Here is a 27161-nt window from a genome sequence, read left to right on the forward strand (position 1 = left end):
CCTCAGCTCAGGAGCTACTGGGGGGAGGGAGAAATGCCCACCAGTGTCCCCAGAACTGACCAGAAGCTGGAAGAAAATGTAATACTGCTTTTGCTGCATGGTAATGCTTCACACAACTGCTCCTTTTCTGTGCTTAGTGAGAATAGAGAAGTGTAAAAACAAACAAACAAATAAATAAAAATAAAGCTGGTTGGTAACACACACTTTATTTGATGTCCCAGAGGAACCTTGTAAGCAGACACCCAAGTCCAGTTCAACACAGAAGAGTAGAGGGAGAAATATTATACAATATTGAACAGAAAAATGGAAAGGAATACAGTCATCTGGCTTTGCTTTTATTGTGTAATTATTTTCTAAAGTATCTTTTGAAAGTATAAATACATTTATTTCTAGGTTTCCACAATACCTCTCTCAAATTGTCCTTTTTAAATCTGATATTACTCAGTTCACCTTAATGTTATTTCTGTTGGCTACCAGCCAACAGGCACACTTTGATAGTCAAGACACAGAGTACTGAGGAGGCATCTTTCTTGCTCCGCTCCATTTACGTGCAAAGACTGTAATATGTGTTTTAGGTCGTTGTAAGAAAATAAATCCTCTTGCAAGATCATCCTCAATGCCACCCCCTTAACATCAGCATCTCCTCACAAACCTGCCATTAGCCAGAAATTAAATCAGCCACAGCAATATGAAAAATGACCATATCACTACTTTCAGCATCCATAACTTAGCATTCACGTATTATCTTCCAGCTGCAAGTGTATCAGCAGAAAACTACTTCCACCTTGTTCCTGGCTGCCTGTCACTGCCTCCCTCTTGCCTGACCACACTGTGGTCCGGCTGTCGCCAGAGCTGGGTTAGCACAGACCTCTGCTTTATCTGTTGAAGCTAACTCATCTCATTTTGACCCACGTGAGCTAGGGTTAACTCCAGCCACAGCTCAGCTGGGGCAGTAAGATGAGGGTGAGAGAAGGAGTAAGAAGAGACAGCACTGAGCAGATGGCCATCTCTGGAGCACAGCTGGAAGGAGGAGAGCACGTGAGCACAGGCTGAGCTTTCTCTCGGCATTTCCTCTGATGGTGGTTGACAGCCAAGGCAGCTGCCACTGCTCTCAACTTCTCTGCTCCTTTCTGTGCCTCCCTGCCGTACCCCCCCAGTTGTGTTCATGTCCCTCCCACCATCCCCCAGAAGTTATTTTTAACCTGGATCAGTTCCCTGATCAGTCACTGCTCAGCCCCACACTGTGCTGGCACAGCCTGCGGGAATGAACCGGGCAGGAATGAGTGGGAAGACGGGCAGCTCTGTGCCATCAAAAGCTGCTCCCCCAGAACCCCAGCCCGGGAGTCTCCTCTCCTTCCTTCACATCACACCAACCTACAAACTCACCAGGTGAATGCAATATGCCTGTCAGACCATAAGGGGTTTTGTGGGTTTTTTTTGTGTGTTTTTTTTTTTCTTTCTTTCTGCTGCCTTAAGTTTTTAATTGCAGTATTTTGTGTGTTGGTGTCATATTAGGTTTAACAAGCTAATCCCTCTCTTACTTGTGCAGTTATCACCTAATATTTCAAAGCAACAACAGGACATTTTTCAGAAATACATCTGATCATCTTAAAAAGATATAGCCAAGGGGAAGCAGTCTTACATGACAGGCTATAAATCAACATGTTAGACAAGTAATTTTAAACCACAGGAGGAAGAAAAAAAATATCTCACTGTATTAAGCCAATAAAAACCCTGTAACATGGACTCTAGAAGATACTGGACCTATTCCATGACTACATTTCTTAGGAAAATACAGTATTTTGAACTCTAAAGAAGTCTGAACTTGATTAGACTGAAACAAAGGAGAGGGAGGAAAGTGGAGCAGAGGACATGACTCCACTCATCCTTGCTCCATCCACTGAAGTCTAATGAGGATGCTTGAGAAGGCAGATGAAGAAACTTTGACACTCACTCTCTGTAGTTCACAGTAATCCTGGCAGTAGATCAATGTTCCTCACCTCCCTCCTTCAAGCCTTTATTCAGACTTCTAGGAGAGTGTTGTTTTCCAATGCTCTCAACCCACGTCACCTGATAGAAGAACTGGCAATTGTTTTTCAGGCTTTATTATTATTATTGCATTATTGCACATGCTCAGTTGCATGAATACTATTCAAAGACAGCAATGTTTCTTCTGAGATCTTTAAAGGTGCAAAATATTAAGAAACCAGTAAGAGACAAGTAATCACTTTTCTTCCTTAAGAAAACATGTTCTTAAAAGTGAGGTCTACAGCAAAATCACACTGGGTAAAATTCTTCTTGAATATTTCAGATGCAGAATGAAACCTGGCCTGTGCTTTGATGGGATAACACTAGCAGTAACAAGCACAACATTACGTAGCATGAAAGGGAAGCTTCATAATACAGAGTCTCAGAAACTAAGACTCAACAACGTACAGTAGTGCAGTGGTGAATGACTCCATTTCAGGATAAAGTAAAAAAAAAAAAATATAGTGTCTATGCACCTGTTCAATAAATCTGCCAAAGGTAATGATATATGTCTGGTTAGGCAATCAAGTTCCAAGTTCCTCTATTTCCCCTACGAGAATTGGGTGGAGACAGTGCTCCTACTGGTTTCTAACCTGTGTGCATGTTGCCAGGTACTGGTAAACAGATGTCATTGCATCACACTGCACTGCAGGTTCCTGAGAAGATCTGTGTTCATACTCTTTGAGCATGCCAAGCCCAAAACAAAGCTAAACCTCCATGGTAATGATACACAGAGATGGTCCCTGTATTTTGATGATTGAGTTCACACTATACCAGTAAGCTCCAAGTGGTCGTCTTTGAGTAATTTCTATAGCTCCAGAGAAACGCTCTTTCTTCACTGTATGTGCATCTTTCCTACTGTGTGTGCATCTTGGGCTCCTGTCTGTGTGCACAGTCTTGCATAATGCTGTGAGATGCAGAATTACAGATGCAGTGACTCCTGAGCAGCAGTGTTCAGAGACACTCTGCTTCCAATGTCAGCATTCACCTTCTGTTACAAGTACTGCAACTGCCTATTCCTTTTCCCCCCAAGGCATCTATCAGCTTTTAAAACTGTTGACATTATAATTAATTATTTTTAATCAAGTTTTCCAGTATCTGCCACCACCTTCAGAAACTAACCACAGAGGCCAATGATAAGCAAGCTTAGAAGTATGTGTATATATATATATCTACATGCGTACACATGTAGATATATATACACATATATAGAATTATGTCTGAAAACCTGAATTTGGGCAATTTTTTTCCACAACTGAAATTTGTAGGATTTATGTTCCAGAACATGCAATAACTGAGATGTTGGAACTATCCAAAGTACTGCCATGCAAAGAAAACAGTAATACAGTCAAAGTAGTTCCATATGCAACCCATTACTTGAATGACTATAATGATTCTTATATATCAATTCTAGTAGTCAGTTTTCAACTTTCAGCTCGTCTCTGCAAAACAGTAGAGCTAAGAACCTAGAGTAGAAGTACCTTATCTGTAATAATTTGACAGCCTACCTCTTAAATAGGATCTATATCCTAAATGACAAATGAGCTTTACAATGCTGCTATCTAAGTTGCTGCCAAGCAACTTTTCTAACCTGAAGCATATGGACTGGGACATCCCACCATCTGACTACTCATACACTCCTGCTCTGAACATTTACTCACTTTTTCAATATAACCTCAAGCTCTCCTCTTGAAGAACATTAAGTCAGCAGACAATAAGAATGGCAGAGATATCTATGCAAACAATAAAACCACCAAATATCATTATCCTTTTATCGTCTCTGTGCTGCAACCTTCCTCCATCCCTATCCTAGGAGCATCAATTCAGGTTGTAATGTCTTCTGGGTAGAGACCTCATTTTTTGCAATGATTTTGCACCACACAGCTTTACTGAAATGCCAATATAACAGTGGCTTTGTATTTGATTATTGCTGTAACGGAGCAACGCAAATGTGAAACCCAAGGTAAACAGTAAAACTCTTGTTAGCAATTTAGACTGGTAACACAATCCATACCACACCAAGATTTTCCGAGTTTCTAACACGCAGGTCATAGACCAAGGATCCTATTCTGCCAGGAAAGGTACCATCATGTTTTCTTATAATGTCATTACAAATGCTTGGAAAACTCTGTGGACACCACGATTGTAATTTAGAGAAGAAGGAAGGAAAATACCAAGTACTCTTCAAATTACAGGAATATCTTAAATAGTTATTAATTATCACATATAGCTGGGTTTAACCATCCATGTAATCTGAAATCCAAGCTACCGATATTAAATTGATTTGAACAGATTTCCATTTAAGGCCAAAATCTGTGCCAAAACCTAAGTCTAAGTAAATGGACTTAGCATGTGTGTGTACTGGTAGAACAGGAGGACTCTTTTACTGCTCAAAATAAGCAGCAAAGCTCTGGCCTGATGAAACCAATAGGAATTTTACTGCTGATTTCAATGAGGACGGAATTTCAGCCCAAGATTCTTCATCTTCCAGCATGGTGGGGCTGGAGATACAGTCCCAGTCTAGGTACACACAGTCCATCTGCAATCCCAGACACACTACTCTTCCCGACTTTCTCATCTCACTGCATTCTGCACAGTGGTGCTCAGAGAACAGAGTCAAGTTCTACCACATACAAATTGTGCACGCTCCTCATGTTCTGTCTTCTGACCCAATCATCCAAGGGACCCTCTGTTGTTGCAGGTGGGGTCTGAGAAAGGAGAACACTGCTACTCAGTAGCTGATGAAAAGGCCTCCCCACTACCCTCCCCAATGCTTCCTGCAATGCTTCATACACTAAAGTCATATACCACTACAAGCTGGATCGCAGCTCAGTGCATTCCACTGCACTTTGTCACGCTTCCCTGACCCATACTATGCCAAAAATGACTAGCTTTAACAGTTCTCTGGTGAATAAAAGAGGTTTTGCAACTCTGAAACAGAGCTGAGTTTTTAATTCATGTTAAATCTGCTTTTCTGTTCTGAAGGAACATTTTTAATGCTGCCTGTAATTCCCTTTCTGTGCTTTTTCCTTACTTCTGTAGTGACTTTTGTGAAGATAGAGGGAAAATTCAAGCTGACTAGTTTTTAAAAGCCTTGAAGAGACCTCTAAAATATTCCTGAAGGAAGTTAAAATATGAACTAGCAAAATATGAAGATGAAAAAGATCCACATCATGTTCATATAAATGTAGAAATACATGGCAATGAGCCAGAAGATTCACAAGACAGCTACCACAGAGAACAAAATCCAAAGTACAGCTGGACTATCTAAACAAGCATAGCGCAACATTATCCAAGATTTGCACATTTACTGTTTATTTACTCAGTACCCAACTGAGCACAATCTTGTGGAATAATACAGACTGCTCCTGCAAACATCCCTTCTACTCAGATACTCTAAGCACTTGTAGTTATAGACTATGCCCTAAGAAACTTTCTTTTGTAATCTTTTATTCAAAACCCATGCCTACAATTACCAGAAGAATGTGATTATGAGAAAACTGTAAAGCTAACATAAGTACTTAACAGAGTAAAGTGCTCATTATGTCAATGCTTGGCTTGCCTCCAGAGCAGAACACCACCAGCACATTGCATGTGCACCCAAAAAAGGGATCCCACTTCTCCCCAAGCCAGTTAACTTTGCTCAGCACACCAAGAACTGTTGCTGGTTCCAGCCCATTTTTGGAACACAGGGTTTCACTATCCAGCCCCATCTCCAGGCTGACCTGGAAATATGCCTGTCTCAATTGCTACTCGCGTATGGAAATAATAAAGCTATTTTTACATGAAAAGCAAATCCTTTATTTTCCAAAAAGCAAGAACAGCCATCACAAAAAGCATAGAAGCCAGGCATTTAGAACAGAGGATGGTGTTACTTAAAAGTATAAAAAGCAATTAAGCCTTATGAGCTGAGCATGTGGGCAGGATAAGGGGTTAAGCATGACTTTAGACAGCAAGCACACAGAAAACACTAAAAAGAGAGAAGTGGGGAGGAGGAAATCAAGGCAACCTGGAGCTTTTATATTCTGGCTGGGAAGGTGGGGAAGACGCCTCTCCTCCTCTGCAGTGCCTGCCAGCTAGAGCAAGCAGCAGTCACTCACTGTGGGGGCACTGCTGGGAACCCCACGCTGCTTGCCCTGGTGTGCTGGGAGCAGCTCTGGCTCAGGCTGCTGTTTCTTCTACACTGCAGAACTGAAGAAAAGGACTCTCCCAACACCCGAGCACGAGCCCTCACCGAACATGCACTGGCTTCGGTTGTGCAGGAGGTTTGGGACCTGAGAGACCATAACAGCACTTCAGTGTGCATAATTACGATTTTCATCTTAAAAAACTACATCCAGTTTTCAAGGCCAGTACTTCATTAAAACTAATGTTTGTCCAGTTAAAACAACAAGTTTGCTACTAATGGCTGAACTGGGCACTCTGTGACCCAACTGCCCTTCGCCCCAAGTAAATAGCAAACATCATCCTTCCTGCTCACACATCCAGTTCTTGCTTTTTAGCAGAGGCTGCATCCTTCTTTCACATCCCATTTGCCATCGTGACTGTCAGTTATCACTCTCCTGTCGAGTTTAAACATTAGCAATACCTCCTCTACCCATTAGCTGTCATGATCTGAGAGTCAAATAAAAAAAAAAAAAAAGTGGGCATGGGGGAGGTGGGCAGGGGGAAAGGAAGAAGTAAAAATTACTTCCAGTGAGCCTCTTCCCAGACTGGGAAACCACAAAACTATGAACATGGCAAAACAAATCAAATCTGTGATTTAGTGGCAGGGTTTTCCCCAAATTCATGGGCTCAAAAGCTTGTGTGCAAGAAGGGTTGATGATGCCCTGCTAGTTAGACTCAGGGTTTTGCCTAGTGCTGGGCAATGGTCCTATTTCAGGGTAATGGGAGAGAGGAAGAGAAGAAAGTTTTATGCAGTAGGGCAGAGTGATGACTGAGTTCAAACTCCAGCAGACAGTGGTGAGCTTGGAAGCACAAACCCTCCTCCACGAGGCAAGAGAAAGAAAATGGCTCTTTGCAAAAAGACCAGGAATGCTGTTAAACACATAGCACTGCTATTTGCCCGATACAGCGTTCCTGGAGATGCTGAACACGCAGCAGGACGTTCTGACCTACCCAGGAATGCGGGAGAAGGCAGCTCTGCCTCCAACACCCCAGCTCTGCCACAGACTGTGCTGCAGCTCAGACCTCTTTGCCTCCTGAACAGAGGTGTTGCACGCTCAGGACGCAACAGCTTCTCCCTGGCAGTAAATCTGAGCACCCACTTCTGCCTAAGTGCAGGGCAGGGCCTGCAGCAGCAAGTTCTCAACCTCCAGCAGTTTCTAATGCTTATGAACCACAGGGAAGTTCCAGGAAAAGTGGAACTGATTTGTTACAGAAGGTTTTACAGCACCAAAGTAGTACCGAAAAATACTTTTTCTAGGTTACTTTCATGTGGGTAAAACCCCTGAAGGTTCGCTTCTCAGTAAACAGAGATGGGGGTAGGGGGAGGCACACCAACACAAACGAAAATTCTTGTGGCTTGCTTTTGAATTTGCTGGCACTTCCCAATGAGGTCCTGCTTTTGTAGTATGGGGAGCTGGCTCGCCACGTGCCCTAGCAGAAACTTATGATTTTTGCACACTTGTAAACTCCTAGGTTCTAGGTCTTCGATTTGCAGTGTTCAACACTGCACCAACAACATCTCTCCACCATTTGCATGACTGGAATACAGGTTTCACAGCTTCTTCATAAAACACCTTCAAGAAAGCACTCGAACTTAGTGCTTGCATTAAAGAACATAATAAAAAGATTTTCAGAATGGGAGGAATGGCCAAGGTGCAAGAAACTATCACACCAAGGAGAAAAAAGTGAGTTTCCAGCATGGCAACTGCTGGATCACTTGAAAGAAAAAGAGGAATTCCACCCTGCTCCAGCACACAGCCAGCTCTTGCTACCATGTCTGGGCAGCGCACATTACACAGGCAATCGGGGATCATCTAAAAGCACGTTCAAGAAACTGTGCTGGACAATCAGAAAAATAAGGCTCCAGCAAGGTGGAATGCATGTCTTGAGAAAATTATTCAGCGCTTATTTGGAGCCAGGACAAAAATAGCCCAATATGGAATGGATTTGTCATGATTCAAAGATCTCTGTCACATGGCCACAACTTTTTATATTTTTAATTGGGACAATCAGATTTTCTTCTGTTTTTGTAAACCAGGATACCCTGCACATAATAGTATTACCAAGGTTCCAGCTACATTGATTAAATTAGATTTTATGCATCTTTATTAGGCTGACATCTGGCAGGAGGGTGGAATGAACACTGTGATTGTGGCAAAGATGGAAGAAAAGCATGAATGGAACAGGCGGCTAGTTTAAGCACATATGATAAAGTCCTGACACTGAATGGAAGATGCAGAAATGAAAATATATGGGGTGTGCTGTCAAAGTCACATTACAGTTGCATTTATAATTCTTTAAGATGTCACACCAAATCTCAAAAATAAGGTTGAAGACTTTTATAAGAGTTCTTTCTTAATAATTTGCAATTTTATATATATATATAAAAATGTAAATAAATGTAATAAAAAATATTTTAGGGTATTCAGAGGCACGTGGATAAAAAGCATGTAGGTGTTGAATACTAGTCATTCAAACCAATGCAGCAAAAAACCCAGCACAACAGGGCAACAGGGAAAGGAAGATATAGACTTTAAGAGCCTTGAAGATATTTAAGAGTTGAAACAGTGGAAGAACAAAACGAACAGGGAGAAAAGAAAGCTGCAGAGCAGCCGAGTCTGTGCTAACATTTTCTTCTGTTTTGAAATAACCCACATCCAACAGATTCATAAATGGTGGATAAAATCCAAACCTAACCATATAAAGACATACGGAGGAGTAATGTTACACTGCTTGCTGTTCTACTGAAGTCAATTGCTTTCAAGGGCAAGAACTTAACTATATTATCACCTAGTTTCAGCAGTCTTCCTTCTAGCATTTTATGTATGTGAGGAGTTATACGCTGCATCTTTGCATGCTTTGGGTGAAATTCATAATTTCCAAATCATGCATCAGAGTAACAAAGAATATAGAAAGCAGTTGCAAAATGCTTGCTCATCTGAGCAATCTACATTTAAATCTCAACATTTGTATTGAGTTTATATTTCTCTAAAGGTGTGGAAGACAATATGTGTTGCAGTAACAGTTTCACATACGCACATCTACGCTGATAACAATTAAAGACAAAGCAGCACAGAACATGCTGTCCCTGCCATAACCGTTACCTGATTCACAAAGTTATGGGTACGTGGTGTTCTTTGGCTTCAGCCTCCTGAAAATTAACTGACCTAGATATTATTTTTTTAAGTATTTCATATCCTCTCCTGTTCTCTTCATCCTTCGCCTCCCTGGGGAAATATTTTTAATTGCTTGGATTCAGTTAAAATGAAGAGCACAAGTTTCTCATTGGGAAAAATCCATCTCTTACACTGCAGGGAAGCAGAACACAGCCTCAAACATTAGAATCTTGTTTACTTAGACTGAAAAAGAAAACTTCAGTGCCATACCAAATCCTATGGATTAAGTTCTTCGCAAACAGCTGATACCATACAAACACTGCAGTTGTCATAATACATATATGCACACATGCAGCTCTTGAGTGAAACCGAATTTCTATGTCAGTCTGTATATGAGAAGTTTCTTGTGAACTGCCAGTGACAGTCCAGATGGCAGGACAAGACCATCAGAACAAAACCAGTTTTGCTGTGCTGCAACCATAGCTGGGTGACCTCATCAGTATCAGAGCTGACAGAACCACCTCAGCAGAGGCCACATGGTATCAGGGAAAACAGATCAGCTGCCAAGTAACATGAAGTTGAAAATATTCCAGCAGCAACAGTATTTTGAGTGACCAGCAGCAGATGTGTAGAGCAGGCAGACAGCAAAAGTTTGACTGATTGACTTTCACCAGGCTTTTATTTAAGCATCTTCTGAAGATGGGAAATTGGGATCCCTCTCAAACCTGGACGATACGAATCTCCTGCTGCTATGGTAGGATAACACCAAAGACCACAATGCCACAGCAACTTCAGTCTCTATTTTGGTAATCAGAGGCGTTTTTAAATTTATTTTTTTTCCAAAAAGCTAGGGAATGATTAAAACCTAGAAATAAAGACCAGCATTTTCCACTCTAAGCCCCAGCTCCAAGGAATATAAAAATGCCAGGTCTAAGCTACACTCACAATTATGTAATGAACATAAGCAGAAAGGGTGAGAAAGTGGAATGTATTTCACATGCTGTATATGTGACATATAAGGATAAGGCCCAAAATAACATAAACATCTGTAGCTTTAAATAAATAGACAGACTGTCTGTCCCTCCTTGATTTTACTAGTGCAAACTGCGTTTGTTCCATCAGTACTTGACTGTAAAACATCTGCTCTAGAGTAGATATATCCATAGTGAGGCAGCTTGCAATCCAGCCAGAATTGTTTCCTAAATCAAATAAAGGAAAACCTGGGCCTGCCCAGTTGTTTTTTTTAAATCTCACTTAACAAAAAGAGGCAACGGTGGGGAATTAATGGACATACCCAATAAAAACAGCAGCTGCCATCACCAAGAAAACTCAACTTGAAGGTCTCTAACGTCTCTCCTTGTCTATTTTAGATAGCATTGCGTACATGCATTCGCAAGTCACAGAGACAGCCAGTACCCAAGGAACAGAGACTGTATGTACTGGAGCCTGATTTATGGTAGGTTGGGGGGATACACAGACAATGCACATGGGATGTGGACATTCTGTAGGAGTCACCACCACCACAAGCAGCTGCTGAGCAGGATTTGAACACTGTGCCCAAGGGAGCACCAACAAGCTGCGGTCTGCTTGGGAGTGACATGATCAACCTCACAACCAAAAAGCACTTCTGCTGCATTTTGTAGCACACCACCATTCACCTTCAGAGCAACAGTGGTATGTGTGATCCTCAGTCCCCATCTCCTGGGCATGACCACACGGGTCACTGTTTCTCCTTCCAACAGGGGTCTTGTAGGAATTCAGCCGACATCTTGAATACTTCCAGAAAACAGACACACAGTTGTAATACTACCATGCTTTCAAAAAATGCAGTCACAGTAACTTCATTCTGTCCCTGGGCAAATATGAGAGTATCTGGCAATTATATTTTATAAATAAAATGAAAGAAAAAGTAGCTTAGTTCCCTTCAGTTTATCAGATTATATTATGTAATTGAATGCCTGGCTACACTCTTGTAATTTGAATTACTATAAACTCACATATCTAGTGACAGTATTTCTACACAGAGTACAGATGAAATTCCCCCATTTTTTTTTTCTTCCTGTTAACTTAATTTCAGTTCTGATGATCAACTCATTTCAAAATGTCTGCAAAATAATTTTTCCTGTGGGTACAGCAAGAAAAAAAAAAAAGTGAGGAAAAAAGGACTGCCATCGTAAATTCCTCTATGTATTTGGCCATGCTTTAGGAAATAAAAGATCACTGCACACAGGTATGGCACATACCTGTATATCACATGAGAAGTAGTCATGGACTTTTATTTGCATTCTACTGATATTCAGTTAGCAGCTTCAACATAATCCTTTATTTAGTTTAGCAACTATAAGAAAAACATTCCTAGGTTGAATTTAATTAGTTCTAAATGCACATCTTGGATTATCTCTAAAGACTGTAGCATGCAAAAGCCTTGCATCCAGTCCTTTGACTGAAATCTCCAAATTTAAAAGCATCGTTCAATTTGAGAAAAAAACCCAAAACACAAATACAACCAAAAAAACCACTCCACCCCCATGTGCAGAGATACTATTCTTCAGTCTCTGCATAAAATCATATTGGTTCCTCTCAGATACAAGCTGAAAAGAACAGCAGAGATTTAGTCTGAGAACAAAAAAAAAATGCAAAAGGAACAGTTACACCCTACTACTATTGTGATATCAACTTCCTGTTATATTAATGGCAATCTTCACTTTTGGTCATAAGGGCTTTTTTATTCAGAGACTGAAGAAAACATTTATACAGAATTTTTAGTGATTGTGATGAACCCATTTTGTTTTTTATAAAAAAAAAAAAAAATCTATAGTTCAACCTTCTCCTGGCAATTAAATTTTAATAAATTAATGTATCCAATGCAAGTTAATCCTGCACCCTGTTACAGCAATACATAATTTTAGACTTTTATATTCACTCACAAGCTTCTAGAATGATTATCTGACATGAGGAATAGGGAAGCATTAGTTTAACATAACTCAAGATTCACATTTATCTACAGTTGAAGTCTGGCATCTGATTCCTGCTCTGTCAGATCAAACATAAGCCTACAACCAAGATGCAATTTATTCTGTAGTTCACTAAAGAAGAAAGGAGACTAACAAGAATAAAGGGCAGAGTTTAAAACATACTGCAGTATTGTTCAGTGCTGCATTACTGTCCAGCTGCCAAGAAGCCACATCTTGTCATGTGAAGGAGCACATGCAATCACCTACTCCTGCCAAGGGATATTTCTACAACTATGAAAACACAAGGGAAAAGACAAAATTATTTTTCTTTCTTCAGCAGGACAAGAGCATACTCTAAGCCACACTCACACAGAACAAATCCAAGAGCACCTGCTCAAATATACTGCAGGAACTGCACCATGACATGGAGGATTTAAGTATGTTCACCAAGAGAGTGTCATCAAGAAGTGACAGCAACATAGGAAGCCTGGAGACAAGAGAAACAGGATGGAAGAGAGAGGTGTCAGCAGGTATGGGCTCAGGGGCACTCTTGCTTTCAGCCCCTTGAAAGCTATAACTCATTTTTTTTCCTAAAGCAGCTAAAAACTGAAGTGACTTAAGAGGCTAACTTCAGGTGTATTGGTGGGAAAATACATTGCCTTGCATGCCTTGATGGGAGAACACTGGATGATACTGGAAACTTCTCAGAAATGAGAAAAAAGTTGAAACAAAAAAGGGAGGTTAGAGAGAAAAGAAAGAGGTATAGGAAAAGGTTATGAAACAAGCTCTCAACACAGCTAGTAAAGAGAAGACAGAGTGAACTTACCTTCAAATGAGGGAGGCAAATGAATACACAGGAGACTGTTGGCCTGAATTATCAAATCTACTTCAGCTGCTAAAATAAAATCCTTCTGCATTCAGCAGTGAGTGTCCTCATTTGAAGGCCCCTTTTTTCTCCTTGTAACCTCCAACATAGCTTGTAATGACTCTCGTCACCTTTAACATGAGTCCCACAGAATAACCTAGGCAATCTTGTAAGAGCTCATTCTTCAGACATTTTTCATTAACAAAACAATCTGGACCCAAAACACCCAGATGACAACTAAGATATTCATTCTGTAAGTTTTGGTAAATAGCTGGGCCAGCAGAATTCTTAACACACGTAAAGTTTACCCATTCAAAAGACAAAATTTTGATATGGAACAAGCTAATGTTATGAAATTAATTTCCCCATTTGCACAGAGCTATTACAAAATTTGCTGCCCTTCACCTTGAAGGCAAGCTGTCTTTTTAGACTTGTCCTCTTAACAAACGTATCACAACAGATATTTTACTACAAACAGAAGTCCAACCTTGCATTGCCTGTTACAAAAACAAAACTTTGCACTGTATCTGCTTCCTCTCATTGTTCCAACAATAGGATGAAAAGTCATACTGCTCAGTAACACACTGCAAAACAGCACGTGGATTATATGTGAACAAGCATGACCTAAACCCCTATATAGAAAAGAAAAACCAGAATACTAATTCCACATGCAAAACATAAAAAGGACTTTCTGCCCAAGCTCTATTTGGCATAGCAGAAATTCCATCACCTAAAGAAGTGCAAATATTTGTTCAAATTAAGATAAATATTGTATTCCCCAGTCTCAAAATTTCACAAAATTGAGAGGTAGTTCCCGAATCAGGGTAGAACCTTTGCCAAAAGGGTTAAATAAAAAAAATGTCATCCATGATGAAGAGATCAAAAGAATCCTGGAATGCAATGAAGAATTAAACAAACAAACAAAAAAATCACACACCAAAAAATTAACAAAAATCAACCCATCCAACACCCCCTTCTACTAAGTGAATTCCATTTACTCAGTGTAAGACAGATGACAAGAAGGTCAGCTTGATATTCTTAGTCACGTTATAATACCCTCAAACACCATTCCAGCTCCTTGAAAGACACCATAATTAATGTCAAAAGGACAGATCTTCCCCTTTAGAATATTCTGATATTGGCACAGGTGGGGTGCGCATGTTTTATTACAGAGATATTTATAAAAGTCTCTGGAAAAAATTAAGCATAAGAATTTCTCTGCTTCACATATTCACATTTATTCAGTGTACAGTACATGATGGAGGTACATAGCCTGTAAAAAATCCTAAAACATATTTTTTTCTTAAAAACAGCTGCCCAAACAAACCATGTCTAGAAATCTTCACCCAGAAAAGGCACCCTTGATCAAAGTAAAGACGTTTGCTTGAGTGGGGGGGAGCGGGGGGAAAGCGACAAGTGTGTAAAATTCTATAGTTCATCTAGAGCTGCTACAGCCCACTCTAAATTACAATGTCAGTGGCTGTTTATGATCTAAGAAGTACAGTAAGTACAGTACAACCCATTCAGGTTGCTGGAATGTCACTGATCATATGCTCAATTGCATCTATTCATCAGAAAAAATTCAATCCACAACAGCAGCTGCATTTACCACCACACCCCAAATGCCATCCCATTGCCCCAGGTGGTTCCAGTGGTTTACCAGCCCACAGGACACATGCTCCATGCTCTTGTCCCGCTGCAGTGACTGCAAGTTACACTTCCAAGCCCAAGGAGTTGTATTTACTAAAAACCAGTGTATTAGCAGTGCTTTTGCAGTCATGTCCTACAAGTTTCGAAACAATTTATGCTGCACTAATTATTTCTGATTGAAACTTGCTAAATAATTACTGTTGAAAAGATGACTTTAAGCAAACAACAGACAAGTTACTTTGTTTGTTTGAGAAGAATCATGACTAATTATGTGTGTAATTTTGTTTTGTATCTCTTAAAAAAGAGTGTGTAATACTGACTTCTTTCAGGTCAACAGCAAAGTATCCATTAAGTTTTGGGGGCCAGATTTCACTACAAAATCATAAGCTACACAACAGCTGAAAAGAAATCTTTGTGAAAGAACATGGGTCATTTAAAACGAACTAGCATCTTCCTAATCAATTTTAAAAAATCCCAAAACCTGTTCTCACACGTAACACCCATGATGACTGTAACTGAAAGACACCAGAATTTTGTATTTACTTCATGAATTACACTGCATTTTATATACTTGTTAAGTTTATCAACCAGTTTATAACTGATTTCCTATCTGTGTGGGTCTTTCATATATCAAGAATAAAGTAATAAAATGTTATGATGTTTCCTTTTTATCTAATTAAACCAATTTAATTTTAAAATTTAAGAGTCAGTTCAGCCGATCAGGGAGCTACGAACCCTACCTTTATGTTACCTAATAGGCAACATGTCCTGTAGTATGTAAAATGGTGGTTGTTAAAAATCCAACCATGCTACAGATATGCTAGATGAGTGGAGCTAGTAAGAGTAATAGAAGTATCCTTTCCCCAGTCTCTAAAATTTATCCTCCTTCCTTCTTAATTGTCACTGCTCCCCTTCATCCTTCCGGAAATCCTTATTGTGACCCAATAAAGAAACTGAAGAAGAATCCTGATCCTTGCATGGTGTCCACCAGAACAGATTACTGACAAGGTTAGGATTACTTTCCAGTGTTCCATCTAGAACACCAAAAAGCATCAGCCCAAATCCAACTTGAAAATGGAATTCACATGAGATCAAACTGAATAATGTTGTAGCCATCTATTCATTCTTCACAACCTCCTAGAACACCCATGCTGAGAGCTTTTTATGACAAATTGCCAACTTCAAGACACTTGCAGCTGTTGAACAGCTGATTACTGTATCACGAAGTGGGATCAGGAGGTGTAAGATCTTATACTCCGCAGGCTAGCTGTAGGGTAAGGCTCACATAGACCATTTAATGGACTGAAATCCTTAACCTCTAAACGTTTGGTCCTGGCATTTGGGGAGGGGCAGGCACCTTCAATGACCATTTACCAACCTCACACTAGCATTGGGTCCAGAGGTAAATAAAACCATGCTCAAAGAAACTGATGCTGACTTAATTTCTCTTAAATCAGAGATCTGTTAGCTGCCTACAGGACTGCAGAAGGTGTCCATGCTGTAGGCATTTAAAGGCTTTGATTCACAAGCAGGAACAGGGTAGCCTGGGATGCCTGATTTACTACACATCATGCCCTGAAGCAGTTCAGCATTTGATTCAAAATAACCCAGGCACCAGGAGGAGGAAAGGAAGAATCTAGAGTAGTAATCAAGTCTGTCACCCTACACAATTCCATCCCCAGGGCCAGGTACCATTCACACCATCTCAAGGAGCTCCATTCATTCACAACCCTCTAGGACAGCCAACCTTCATCCAGCCTGGACCCATATTAGGAAACTCAACATTTTTAGTTACAAGACTCCAGTTTTGGAAGCCCTATCTGGACTCTAGCTAAATGTGATCCTGCTTATGCTTTGGTTTGAATGCCAAACACACCTAAGGGATAGGCTCAATAATGCCATCTCCAGGCAACAAGTCACAGCTAGGGAGAAAAGCTAAATGTGAGGATGGAAGGATCACAGCCAGTGAGAGGGGAGGGAAGAAAAAAAAAAAAAAAAAAACACGCCACCAAAAACGTAAAGCCATATTTAAGGAGGTAACAAAAAAATCTCCACATAGGAGTCAGAACTAGGCTCAATCTCAGTGCTCTATAAGGAGCAATACCATTGTACGAATGTTTAAGTCGAAATAGCTAAAGATATTAAAAACCTTACATATATAGTGCATTACACTGCCTTTAATACCAAGACATTTTAACAGGTGCTCAGGTATTTCTGTTTTATACATTGGCTTAGCATTTCTGTGCTGTAGTGTGCTTAAAGTACTTTCCAAGATTTCAGTCCAACAAGGCTGTTCTGTGTGTGAACAATTTGTCCATGTAATCTACCAAATGCACATTTCCAATCCAGAATTCAGCTGTGCTCATTTAACCTTGGCTCATACACACAGGGAGTGTTCTCATCCTAAACAGCTACGGAAATTTAGAGGGTAGAGTTCTAAAAAAAAAAAACCAACAGTGTTTTCATGGCATGCTTAAGATCAGAGAAAATCCATGGTTCCTCCAGGTAATTAATTCAGTACAGCATCTTGGTTCACTGGAGTAGGAAGTGCTTAGTTGTACTCCCGCACTTCTCATTGGATCTGCAATCTACTGATTATCTCATACAGCATAAACTCTTTGGAATAGAAACAGCACTAACTAATATCTCTATAGCTCCAGAGAAAGGCAGATTGTTTATAATAATGCCTGTTGTTAGTTTTGCTATACAGATTCAGAATATGGTCTAGGAGAGTCAAGAGACCCACACTCTTCTGCCATGAGTGAATGGAGGTTAAGTTTTAAAATCAAGGAAATGCCACTGAAAGCACTTTGGTTTTAAATCTCTCTAATTTATATCAAGGACTATAAATGGAAATGTTTCAGCTGGTCAACAACTGCCATTCAATCACATGGGGAAAAAAAAAGTTGTTTCTACAACAATCAGAATCTGAATCCAAAACACACTTCATCTCTAAAAAGCAAAATTTTGAACTATTCCTGGACAGAGGTGAAAGCCAATTCCAACACTGGAAGCACATGCAAGATGAATGCAGCTCAACACACAAAGATCATGTTCTGCACCAGGTGCATGGTCTTTGAATTAAGAATACATTCTAGCATCAATCTCAGAATGACAAAAGCAAGCATCTTCTGTGCCAAGTCCCTAAATCAGGGCTACCACCTCTAGATAGAAGCAGAGAAGGTAAGGAAGAAAAGGTGTGCACCCAACCGCTGCTCTGTGCTGCACATCCAGCCAGTTCTACCTGCTTCTGACAAACAGCAAGTGACCATATACTGACTCTGTCTTTTCTTCTATTTGCTTCTGACAGTGAACTGTGCTTAGATGTGCCAGACAAAATTCTACCCTATTACTCATAAATAAGGCTTGTTCTAGTATTGAGGGAAAAAAAAAAAAAAGACAAGCTACCCTGTTCAGCTTTATACTTCAACTGTAGAAATCATAATAGATTCCTAGAGGACACCATGACCATCTCTAACACGAATTAATCCCATACAAGGCATATCTCTCAACAGCAAGTTCATCTACTCTTCTAGTCATACAGCACCACGACCGCCAGAAGAATCAGTGCATTTTGTCAACCAGAAAGCTTGATAACTTCCACCAAAATCCTTTCTTCAATCCTGAGTATAAACTTGTTTTGAAGGAAGTAACAATCCCCCCTCCAAACTCATACGTACCTGTTCGCAACCAGCATTCACCAGTTCCTGGAGCATCTGCCTGTTTACTTCAACAGCTGCTGTAGTGCTCGACTCATTAGCAAAAGGCAGCAATGAATATCTAATTTCTCGCAGAGCTTTCTGATACGGTCCAAACTTAGGCGTTTGTCTCATCTGCTGCTGCCTTGCAGCATCCTTCCCTATTAAAATCTTAGGGTCCAGAGAGGTTTCACTGCCTGGTCCAATAGGTAGTCCCTGACCTGAAGATTTGGATGGTTGCTTTAAACCTTCTCGAATCTCTTGTAATCTTTGTCTGCTGTTTCCAGAATAAGTTGTAGCAGGAAAAGTCTTTGGCCTCATTGTTAATCCAGTTTTCTCTGAGCATAAATACAGCTTTTTTTTTTAAATTACTTTATTTCACAAAAGTGTCACTTGATGGTATCAATTTCTTGTAAACATAATCCTTCGAAGAGAAAAAGAAAAGGCAAAATTCTCAAGAAATTTCTGCCAATGTTTTACTTCAGCTCATGATCTTCATGCTTCCTACAGAAAATGAAAATCCTTGGAATCATCATTTTGCAGACTGATAGTGTCTGAAACAAAAGAAAATAGCAAGTACATGCAATTAAGTTGATATTGTAAATGCTTCTGAAGGGACAGCATGACAATTAAACAAGTGAAAGTGAATCAGTTCAACCTATTAAGTTGTCACAGCTGGATTCCCTTTAATGATTTTCACTTTATCCGTTTTCAAGAATAGAATTCCAAAAGACTTTCTTAACATAATCAATAAATAATTAATTTTTCTTTAAAGTTTCACTTTCAAAATAAATTAAAATAAACCCCCTGAAAACTACAATGATTAAGAATTTTACAGTACCCAACTGCAGCAAGTTTCCCACCCAATTGCATAACCAAATCTTGGACAAGCCTATCCTATTTCATAATTAGGGAAGAGTATGCTCATGAAATGTTTTTCCCCCACTTAAGATTTTGTTTGTTTTACACTAGCTGAGCTCAGTTTCAGAAGTTTATGAAAAAGATTTATAATGGAAATATTGATGACTCTAACCATAGCAACTTCTAGTATTTCAATAACAAAGTGAATAACAGAAAGACAAGATATTTTGCCTTTCCACATTAATATCTTAGCAAAGCCTGAAGGTAAGAATTCTCCCCAGAACTGGAAGGAGGAAAAAAAAAGGGGGTGTGTATGCAGTATTTCATTAGCTGTGCCTTATAGGGAAGAGGGGTAATGGAGCTAGTCAGTAACAGCAGAAGAGGCAGAACCAGCTCATTTAGCATCCCAACATAGAAAAGAAGACTTTGAGACAGCTTTACGCACCTCTTCTGACATGCAGCAGAGAACAACTATGCGGCAGAGCTGATATACTGTGCTACTTGCAATCTCCATGCAGCACAAAGTTACAAGAATCCTACCTTAACTAAGTCTTCGTAGCATCACCATAATAGAAACATTAAATAATGTTGCATTCAGAAGAGGATTAAAAAGACAGCTTAATCAAAAATGTCATCTTGCTATAGATGCTGCTTACGCAGGTTTGCATCTGTTGCTGGTATCAGCACTTGCACAGTGACTCCTGAATGGTGCTCAAGCCACTTTGTTGGGAAGGTCAGAATTTTGTTCAGTTGTTTTCAAATTGCAAATACAGAAGATGGTAACACACTGTATGTTCCTCTTGGTCATTGAGAAGTCAATTGGATTTTTAAATAAAAAAAACCAAAACAAAACAAAACGATGCTTCACTTATGATCATAGCACATTTACCATTGGAAAGAGTTCCTCCAGAAAGTATTGTTCTTTATTTTCACATGCTCATACTAAAACTCAACTTATTGCGACAACTCTTCCTGTGATAGCTATAGTATTTCCCAACAAAACAACCATTTCCATACATTTACCATCACTTCTCACGGCCAAACAAACAGCTTACTACTGTGAAGGCCAAGAGAATCTGGACACATTCACCTTGGAAGCCCATCACTGCTTCCTTGTTAGTAGAGTCCACTTCAAGCTTTCCCCTACAACCAAGGACTGAAATGCAACAGTGAAGTCAGACCCTGAACTCTTAATGATGTTTCACCAGTCTGAAATGCAGGAGTGCGGATCAGTCTCTTGAGATTAATCCATGTCAACCTCTTTTTGCTACGATTTAGATGCTCAGTTAACCAAAAGACACCTATAATGTATTCACAGTCTTAAGCTCCTCCACTCAGTACTCCCTAAAAATATCCTGCAACCCTAATTCACACGGAACTAAGAGTGACACAAATGCCCCCATGCACATTGGACAGGGTTTGACATTTGTTTTAAGGGGACTGCTAAAGCTGTTCATCCAGATTTTTATATTTCCACAAACAACAAATCAGCTATCAGTCAGTAACAGACCAAGTTTTCATTGTTCTCAATGAAGACAAAAGCAACTGAAGGATCCCAAGAACAGAATTTTTTCTACTTAGACATAATATAGTAAAAGATAATACATAGACTGGTTAAAAAAATCCAAACCAATAGTATTACATCACAACTAGCTAGTGCTTAAAAAATACAGAGCAATTAATTGTCTATAACTGTCTTTCTTTTCCTGACAGCAGCAGGCACCATATGGCTGAATTTAGGAATCTGGGTTGTTCTTCCTTTTCAGTCACTGTGCCAATCCTCCGGCCTGGGACACGCTGGAAAAGCTTGCAACCCCCCACCTTTTTGCAGCAAAGGACTGCTTTCCCACTTACACACATGCTTCACATAAAGAACTTTTGTGACCTTTAGCCTAAGCTCAAGTCTAATAATGCTAGGTCAAGCCAGCTGGCAACTTCCTCAGCTTACATTTACAATACTGCTAAACCAGAAAGAAATGTTGATCGTTTAGACAGTATGAATGAGAACAGCAACAACAGTAAGTATTGGAGCTAACTGCAAACTTGTTTTGTGTTTTGCAGAAAGGTTTTTGAACTAATTATGTAAGGTAAGCCAAGAAATCAGAATATTAAATATTACAGATGATTTACAAGGAAAGACAAGGTGCCTGATTTCTGAAATCCTCCTGTGATTTGCATTTTTAGCAAAAAAGAAAAGCATTGTATGCTTTAAAACATACATACTGTGTCTAATTCTAAGCATTTCTGACTGTACATCTAGATTTGGATAACTTCAAATCCATCTAGTCTGCACCTTTCCTACAATATGAATGTATCAATAGCCTTCCTGCTATCATGAGGAAACACTTTTCACAATTATTTTTGAGCTTTAGACCATTCTGACTAAACAATCCTAAGGGTTTTTTTCCAAAATGTTGTATGTTCTGCACTAATTAGAAGCTTGCCCATTATCCTGAAGTTGTAATATTTCAAATAAGCGCAGCATTATTTTAATTGCATCAAGTTAGAACAATTTTTGGATAACTGATTAGTCTTCATTTCAGAAATACCAATAGTTTCTCTGGCAGCAATCAACCAACCACACTGAAATTATACGCTGATGTCTGTTGTCCCAGCAGCACTAGCTACTCACTCTCTTGTTTCTCCATTCACCCACAGGCTGCATGTGCTACTGTCTCTGTGGAGCTGCGACACAGGCAAAAAACTAAAGCTCAGCTGTGTTTCAAGAGCTAGGTCCCAAACCCCAGGCTGGCGAGCTGTTTCCCAGCCTATAACTGTGCAGGCACTGTAGTGAGCTGAACTAGCAATCACTGCAGAAGGAAGGAGTAAAGTTTTAAGAAACTGCTACAACTGCCTTCCCTTTCTCAATTTACAGGTATTGTTTTTTATATCACAAATTCATGGAAGGAGGGACCATCCACTGGATGTGGACTGAAGGTCTAAGACTTGGGGGAGAACGGGGGGGGGGGGGGGGGGGGGGAGGCAGAACATTTCAGGAATTTCATTATTATACAAACTGTTCTCCCACTTATAAGTGGGCACTCGGTGAAAGTGCAGAGAACTGCAGTGAGGATTTTCCCCAAAATCATTCCTCCTCTCCTTCTTCCTGCTAACAAAACTGTCCAAAAGTCACTCTGTGCCTGTGTCCCACTGCCAACCATACGCACTGGCCCAATCCAGCGCTGTGGGAAACAGCTCACCTTCCCCACCCACAGCAGACCAGCAGTAATTGACCGCAGAGCCTGGACACTCCAAATAAGCTTTTTTTGCGTCATTTGCGCGAGTGCCTTTGCTGGGGAAAGGGGTATTTCAACACGCACACCACTCACGAGGCAGGAGCGAGGGTGGCGAAGTGCTGAATTTTGGCAGTGACTTTCAACTGCCTGGGAACGGCAGGGCCCCCGCCGCAGCCGGATGGGACCTCGCGGGCTCTGGATGCCCCCGCTCGGCTCCACCCGGCCCTCCCCTCCAGAGATACCCCCCAACCGCCGGCGGGGTCTGGCCCCACGCTCGTCGCCTCCAATTCCCGGGCCGGTCGGGAGTATCCTTGGGGGAACGCGGGGGCTCCAACTCCTTCTCCTCTAGCCCGAAACCCACTCCTTTTGCAGACAGAAAGCTCCCAAAATAAACTCCGGCCATATACCAGCGGCTCCGGCCTGCTGGGGCACCCCGCGGAGCCGGTCCCCACGGCGGGGTGGGAACCGGGCTGGGGCGGGAACCGGGCTGGGGCAGAGGCCTCAGGCGGGCGGGACTCCCCCCCCCCCCCCCCTCGCAGTCCCGCCAGGGCTGGGCTGTCACACGGGTGCCCGGAAAATGTCGGAGGGTGCGGTGCAGGGCGCCGAGGCTGCCCCCGGGAGAGGGACACACATACCGGACAGTCAGTCCCGCCTCAAGAAGCGAGCCGCTTTGGCACCCCCTCTTCTCCACACGACTTTCCCCTCATAGAACAGCACTTAGGGGGGGGGGGGGGGGGGGGGAGGGGGGAAGCGCTCACAGCCGGAGTTGAAGGCAAACCGCCGCGCCGCGCCCCCCTACCCCACCCCAGAGCCCCCCCCTCCGCTCACCTCCTCGGGACGCCCAGCGCCGCCGCTCAGCCTGCCGGGGGCCGTCACGGAACGGCTCAACGGCGGCGGCGGCCCCGACGGCGCGGGCCGGTCTCCATCTTCCCCCTTGGCCGTCCCGGGCGCCGAGTGCGGGGCGCAGTCGGGACATTCGCTACATTGTTGGCATTCCATTCGCGTCACGTGACCCGCGGCGCCCGCGTCATTCCACTCCCCCCCCCGCCCCTCCCGGCGCATACCAGCGGGGGGGAGGGGCTTCTGGGGCGGCAGGGCGGGAAGAGCCGTTAAGGGTTGTCGCACCCCGAGGGGACCGCAGGGCTCTTTCCCTGGGCTTTACAGGTAGCCTGGCGACACTCCTTCCTTTCACAACGACCCCCCCGCGCTGGGTTTTGGGGAAGAGGGGTGGCTGAGGTGCTGAGGGAACGGCATTTGCCTCCGCTTGTTGAGGTAAAAAGGGCTGAAGTAGGCGGCTTGGAGGTCCTCGTCTGCTTCCCAGACGACGTCCCAATCTCATTTTAAGTGTGAGTTTTGTGGTGATGGTCTTTTATTATTATCCCTTCCACGCTGAACTAAAACCATACACATGCACAAAGTAGCAGAACTATTAGTGTCTATTTGAGCTTTTCTTTTACTTTCTGGTTTGCTTTTTTTTTTTTTTTTAGGGGTGGTTACTTATTTTTCATGTATTTTATTGTGTCGAGGGGGCTCTGAGGTGCCGGAGGAGGGCAGGCAGGGAATTCACATCTGGATCAAAAATGCAGACTCAAGCTGCAAAGGATTTTTGGATGCAAAGCTTGTGTTTGACCTCATTATGGATGGAGCTGCCTGGATCTCAGCCTGTTTTCCATGAAAGCAGGAATATTCTGATTTTAGATTTCTCTATGGTCTTTAATAAAGACGATTATCAATGAGAAATAATACCCATGCACCCAAATACAGCAATGTTTGGATGTGGGAGGTTGGCTCTGACCCTCAGCATGACAGATACGCACACTAACCAGAACTAGGGAATACTAACACTGAATAAGAACGAAAAGAAGGAAAGCTTTCCTACATACATGCTTATATCTTTAGATCATTAAACACGGGAGAAGCCTGCAGTCCTGAAATAATACTTAAATTCTTGAAATCCTGTTGCAAAGCTGAGAGGTGCTCACTGTAGAGGCATTCTGTTTGGTAGGGAAAATGTAAGTCTTGCAAACGCTTAAGACACATGGTTGTCTTTAATCATGTGACTAGTCCCAGTGTCTTCAACAGAACCAAGAGCACATATAAAGAGAAGTCAGCATAACTGTCTTTCCAGGATGGGAGCTATATTTACAGCTTTTTCCAAGCCACAGGGGCTATTTTTATAAGCAATACTACTCATGGACAGTCCTATCCAAGGATATTTCTCTGAGCTTGTTTATAATTTTTTTTTTTTTTTTAAATGCCTTCCATGAAAACTGTCAATAGTGCTTACAAATGATGCTGGTTTGGGAGAAGTGACTGCCAACAGAGTGCTACATTTCATGAGAAAAATGCAGCCTGGTGCACAGAAATTGCTTAGCGTCTCATCTGAGGGCAGCCACTTACTGTATATAAATTACTGTCGGAATTTCAATAGTGTCATTGACTGAAATATATTGCAGGGGGGAGGAAACCTCTGACTCTGGGGAGCTAAAGAAACCCATTAGGTTCAGAGCAGATTCCAACATCGGCAGAATATTGCAGGGTAATGTCGTTCATTTTGCAATCTTCAAATACCTGCAAAACTGAAGTAAATTTTAAATGATATGACAGATGCAGCATGGCTTCATTTTCTGAATTATTGCTGTGCTTAACCGATGAAGCATAGCAACATGATTGCCCAAACCAGAGGTTGCTCAATGGCTTGAGACCTTTTCCCAACAAAGTCCAGGCTGGTTTAAAGGAACAGCATCAAGATAAAAATTGCTTACTCTGTGCTAGTATGCTCTTTCGTAAGATTTGGTTGTCATCCACATTCTTAAATCTAGGTAAAACAGATATTTTCATTTATTTTTCCCCTTCAGAACTGTTTGTTTTCCTTTTGCATTCCAATCCATCTGGGAATGAAACTCAGCTGCACTATTTCACCTCCTGGTTCCAGCCAGCTGCACTTTCTGAATTTCATGCATTTGCACAGAGTTGCTGGGTTTGAATTCCCACCAGCAGAGCAGCAGGTACAGGAGAGATGGCTTCAATCCACTCTCTAGAAAGTACCCATATTTGGCTGGTCCGCTACAGCCTTCTGCTTCTCCACTTTAGAAACCCAAGCTATTAGAAATCACATTCCTTAGAAATACAAAGGAAATGGAATTCAGTTGGGTTGTAGCATGATCCAACTCTGTTAAAATGTGATTTGATCTCTACAAGTTTTTGGAGATTACTGCGTATCAGTCAAGTCTTTCCTCCAACTATGATCTCCGCAGCGGGGTATCTCTAGAAGGAAAGATGCTACATAAAAAGAACAATACAATTTGTCTGTGTGAGCAAATCCATTCACAGACTAGACCATGAGATAATAATCTACCATGAGTAAGGGTCAGTGTGTTTATTCATGGCTCCGCTTCAGTGGCTCTGCTGGATCTACGGTGATTACAGCACTCACCTCCTGACTCGCCTGAGCAGCTGTCTGCCCCGCTGTGTGGGAGGGACCACGGCTCCACCATTTCACATTCTTTCTTCTTCCACCCACCTGAGACAGTGAGGGAAGCGGGAGCTCTGTGCAGCTCCATCCCCTCACACCTAATGCTGTGATTTGCCTCGTTTCCCCCCCCTGTGCTCTTGTTCCACTGTTAGCTGGGCTGCAGTGTGACTCTTTCTAAACTATTGTATTTGGAACCAATTACCAAATCATGCTGCTAAAAATACTTCTAGCAACCAAATAATTGTGATGTGGGTGGATGAAATTTTTCTTTACACGGTACTGGTAGCCAATAAAAGCTTGAACCCATTCAGAAAACTTGAAAGATAAAGCAAGAATATCATCAGCAATGTCTAGTCCTCTGCTAGTCTTTTTTCAAAGAGGGGAACACACATGCATGTGAAATAATTATGAACATGTGAACATACATGTCTGTGAGCATACAGACACAAAGAATTTGCTGACAATGACATCCTTCACTAGGACAATGTCTACAGCAAAGCACTGTGACACAAAATGAATGATGTGCAAGGAAAAAAGACTTAGGTAAACATCAGTGAAACGTTCTTGTTTTAATATATTGATTTTCTTTGAAGAATGATATTGGAGAATCATCCTTCTCAAATCACCAGTGCAAAAAGTTAGAAACAGGAGTTCCGAGTCCTCCAGCACAGTACAGACAACACAACCTATATGTGAATATAATGTATATGTTTAACTGTGATGCAAAATTACATTTGTGGCAGTCAAAGCTAGGCTCGTTGCTTCAGTAATTGAGTGGGTGAAAAAGTAAACTCTAACCAAATTCTAACTATGGTTTAGATATGCTTTTTTTGTCAGGACTATATCTATGAGATCTATCGCAGCATTCTTTTGGGGCAGCAAAGGTATAATGAACATAAGAGCTGGTACTTCAGAAATACATTTGATTTCAGCACTAAGTAGGTGAAATAAGACAAATCCGACTGGGAAACTGCCTCAGCTTTGCAGAGGAAACATGAAACCAGGCTCACGTTATCTGGGTAAGGCGTTCTGGATGCTCAGACTGCCTTTATAGCCCTCACGCAGAAGGTTCAAAACTCTAAATTTGACAAGGACCCATGTTTCTATGTAC

General features: G+C 41.4%; 1 protein-coding gene across 1 annotated transcript in view; it reads right to left on the reverse strand.

The window, feature by feature from the left end:
• LATS2 (large tumor suppressor kinase 2) overlaps positions 1-23550 on the reverse strand; it is a 51970-nt gene extending 28420 nt beyond the window's left edge. Inside the window, exons 1-2 of the mRNA XM_032991077.2 lie at positions 23404-23550; positions 18461-19032 (exon numbers count right to left, since the gene is read on the reverse strand). Of these exons, the coding sequence (XP_032846968.2) occupies positions 18461-18799 (339 nt within the window). The 5' untranslated portion in view covers positions 18800-19032; positions 23404-23550. The remainder of the gene's footprint in view (positions 1-18460; positions 19033-23403) is intronic.
• Positions 23551-27161: the final 3611 nt, after the last annotated feature.

This window comes from Tyto alba, unplaced genomic scaffold, assembly GCF_018691265.1.
Source record: "Tyto alba isolate M040663 unplaced genomic scaffold, T.alba_DEE_v4.0 Super-Scaffold_2, whole genome shotgun sequence".
Lineage (NCBI taxonomy): Eukaryota > Metazoa > Chordata > Aves > Strigiformes > Tytonidae > Tyto > Tyto alba.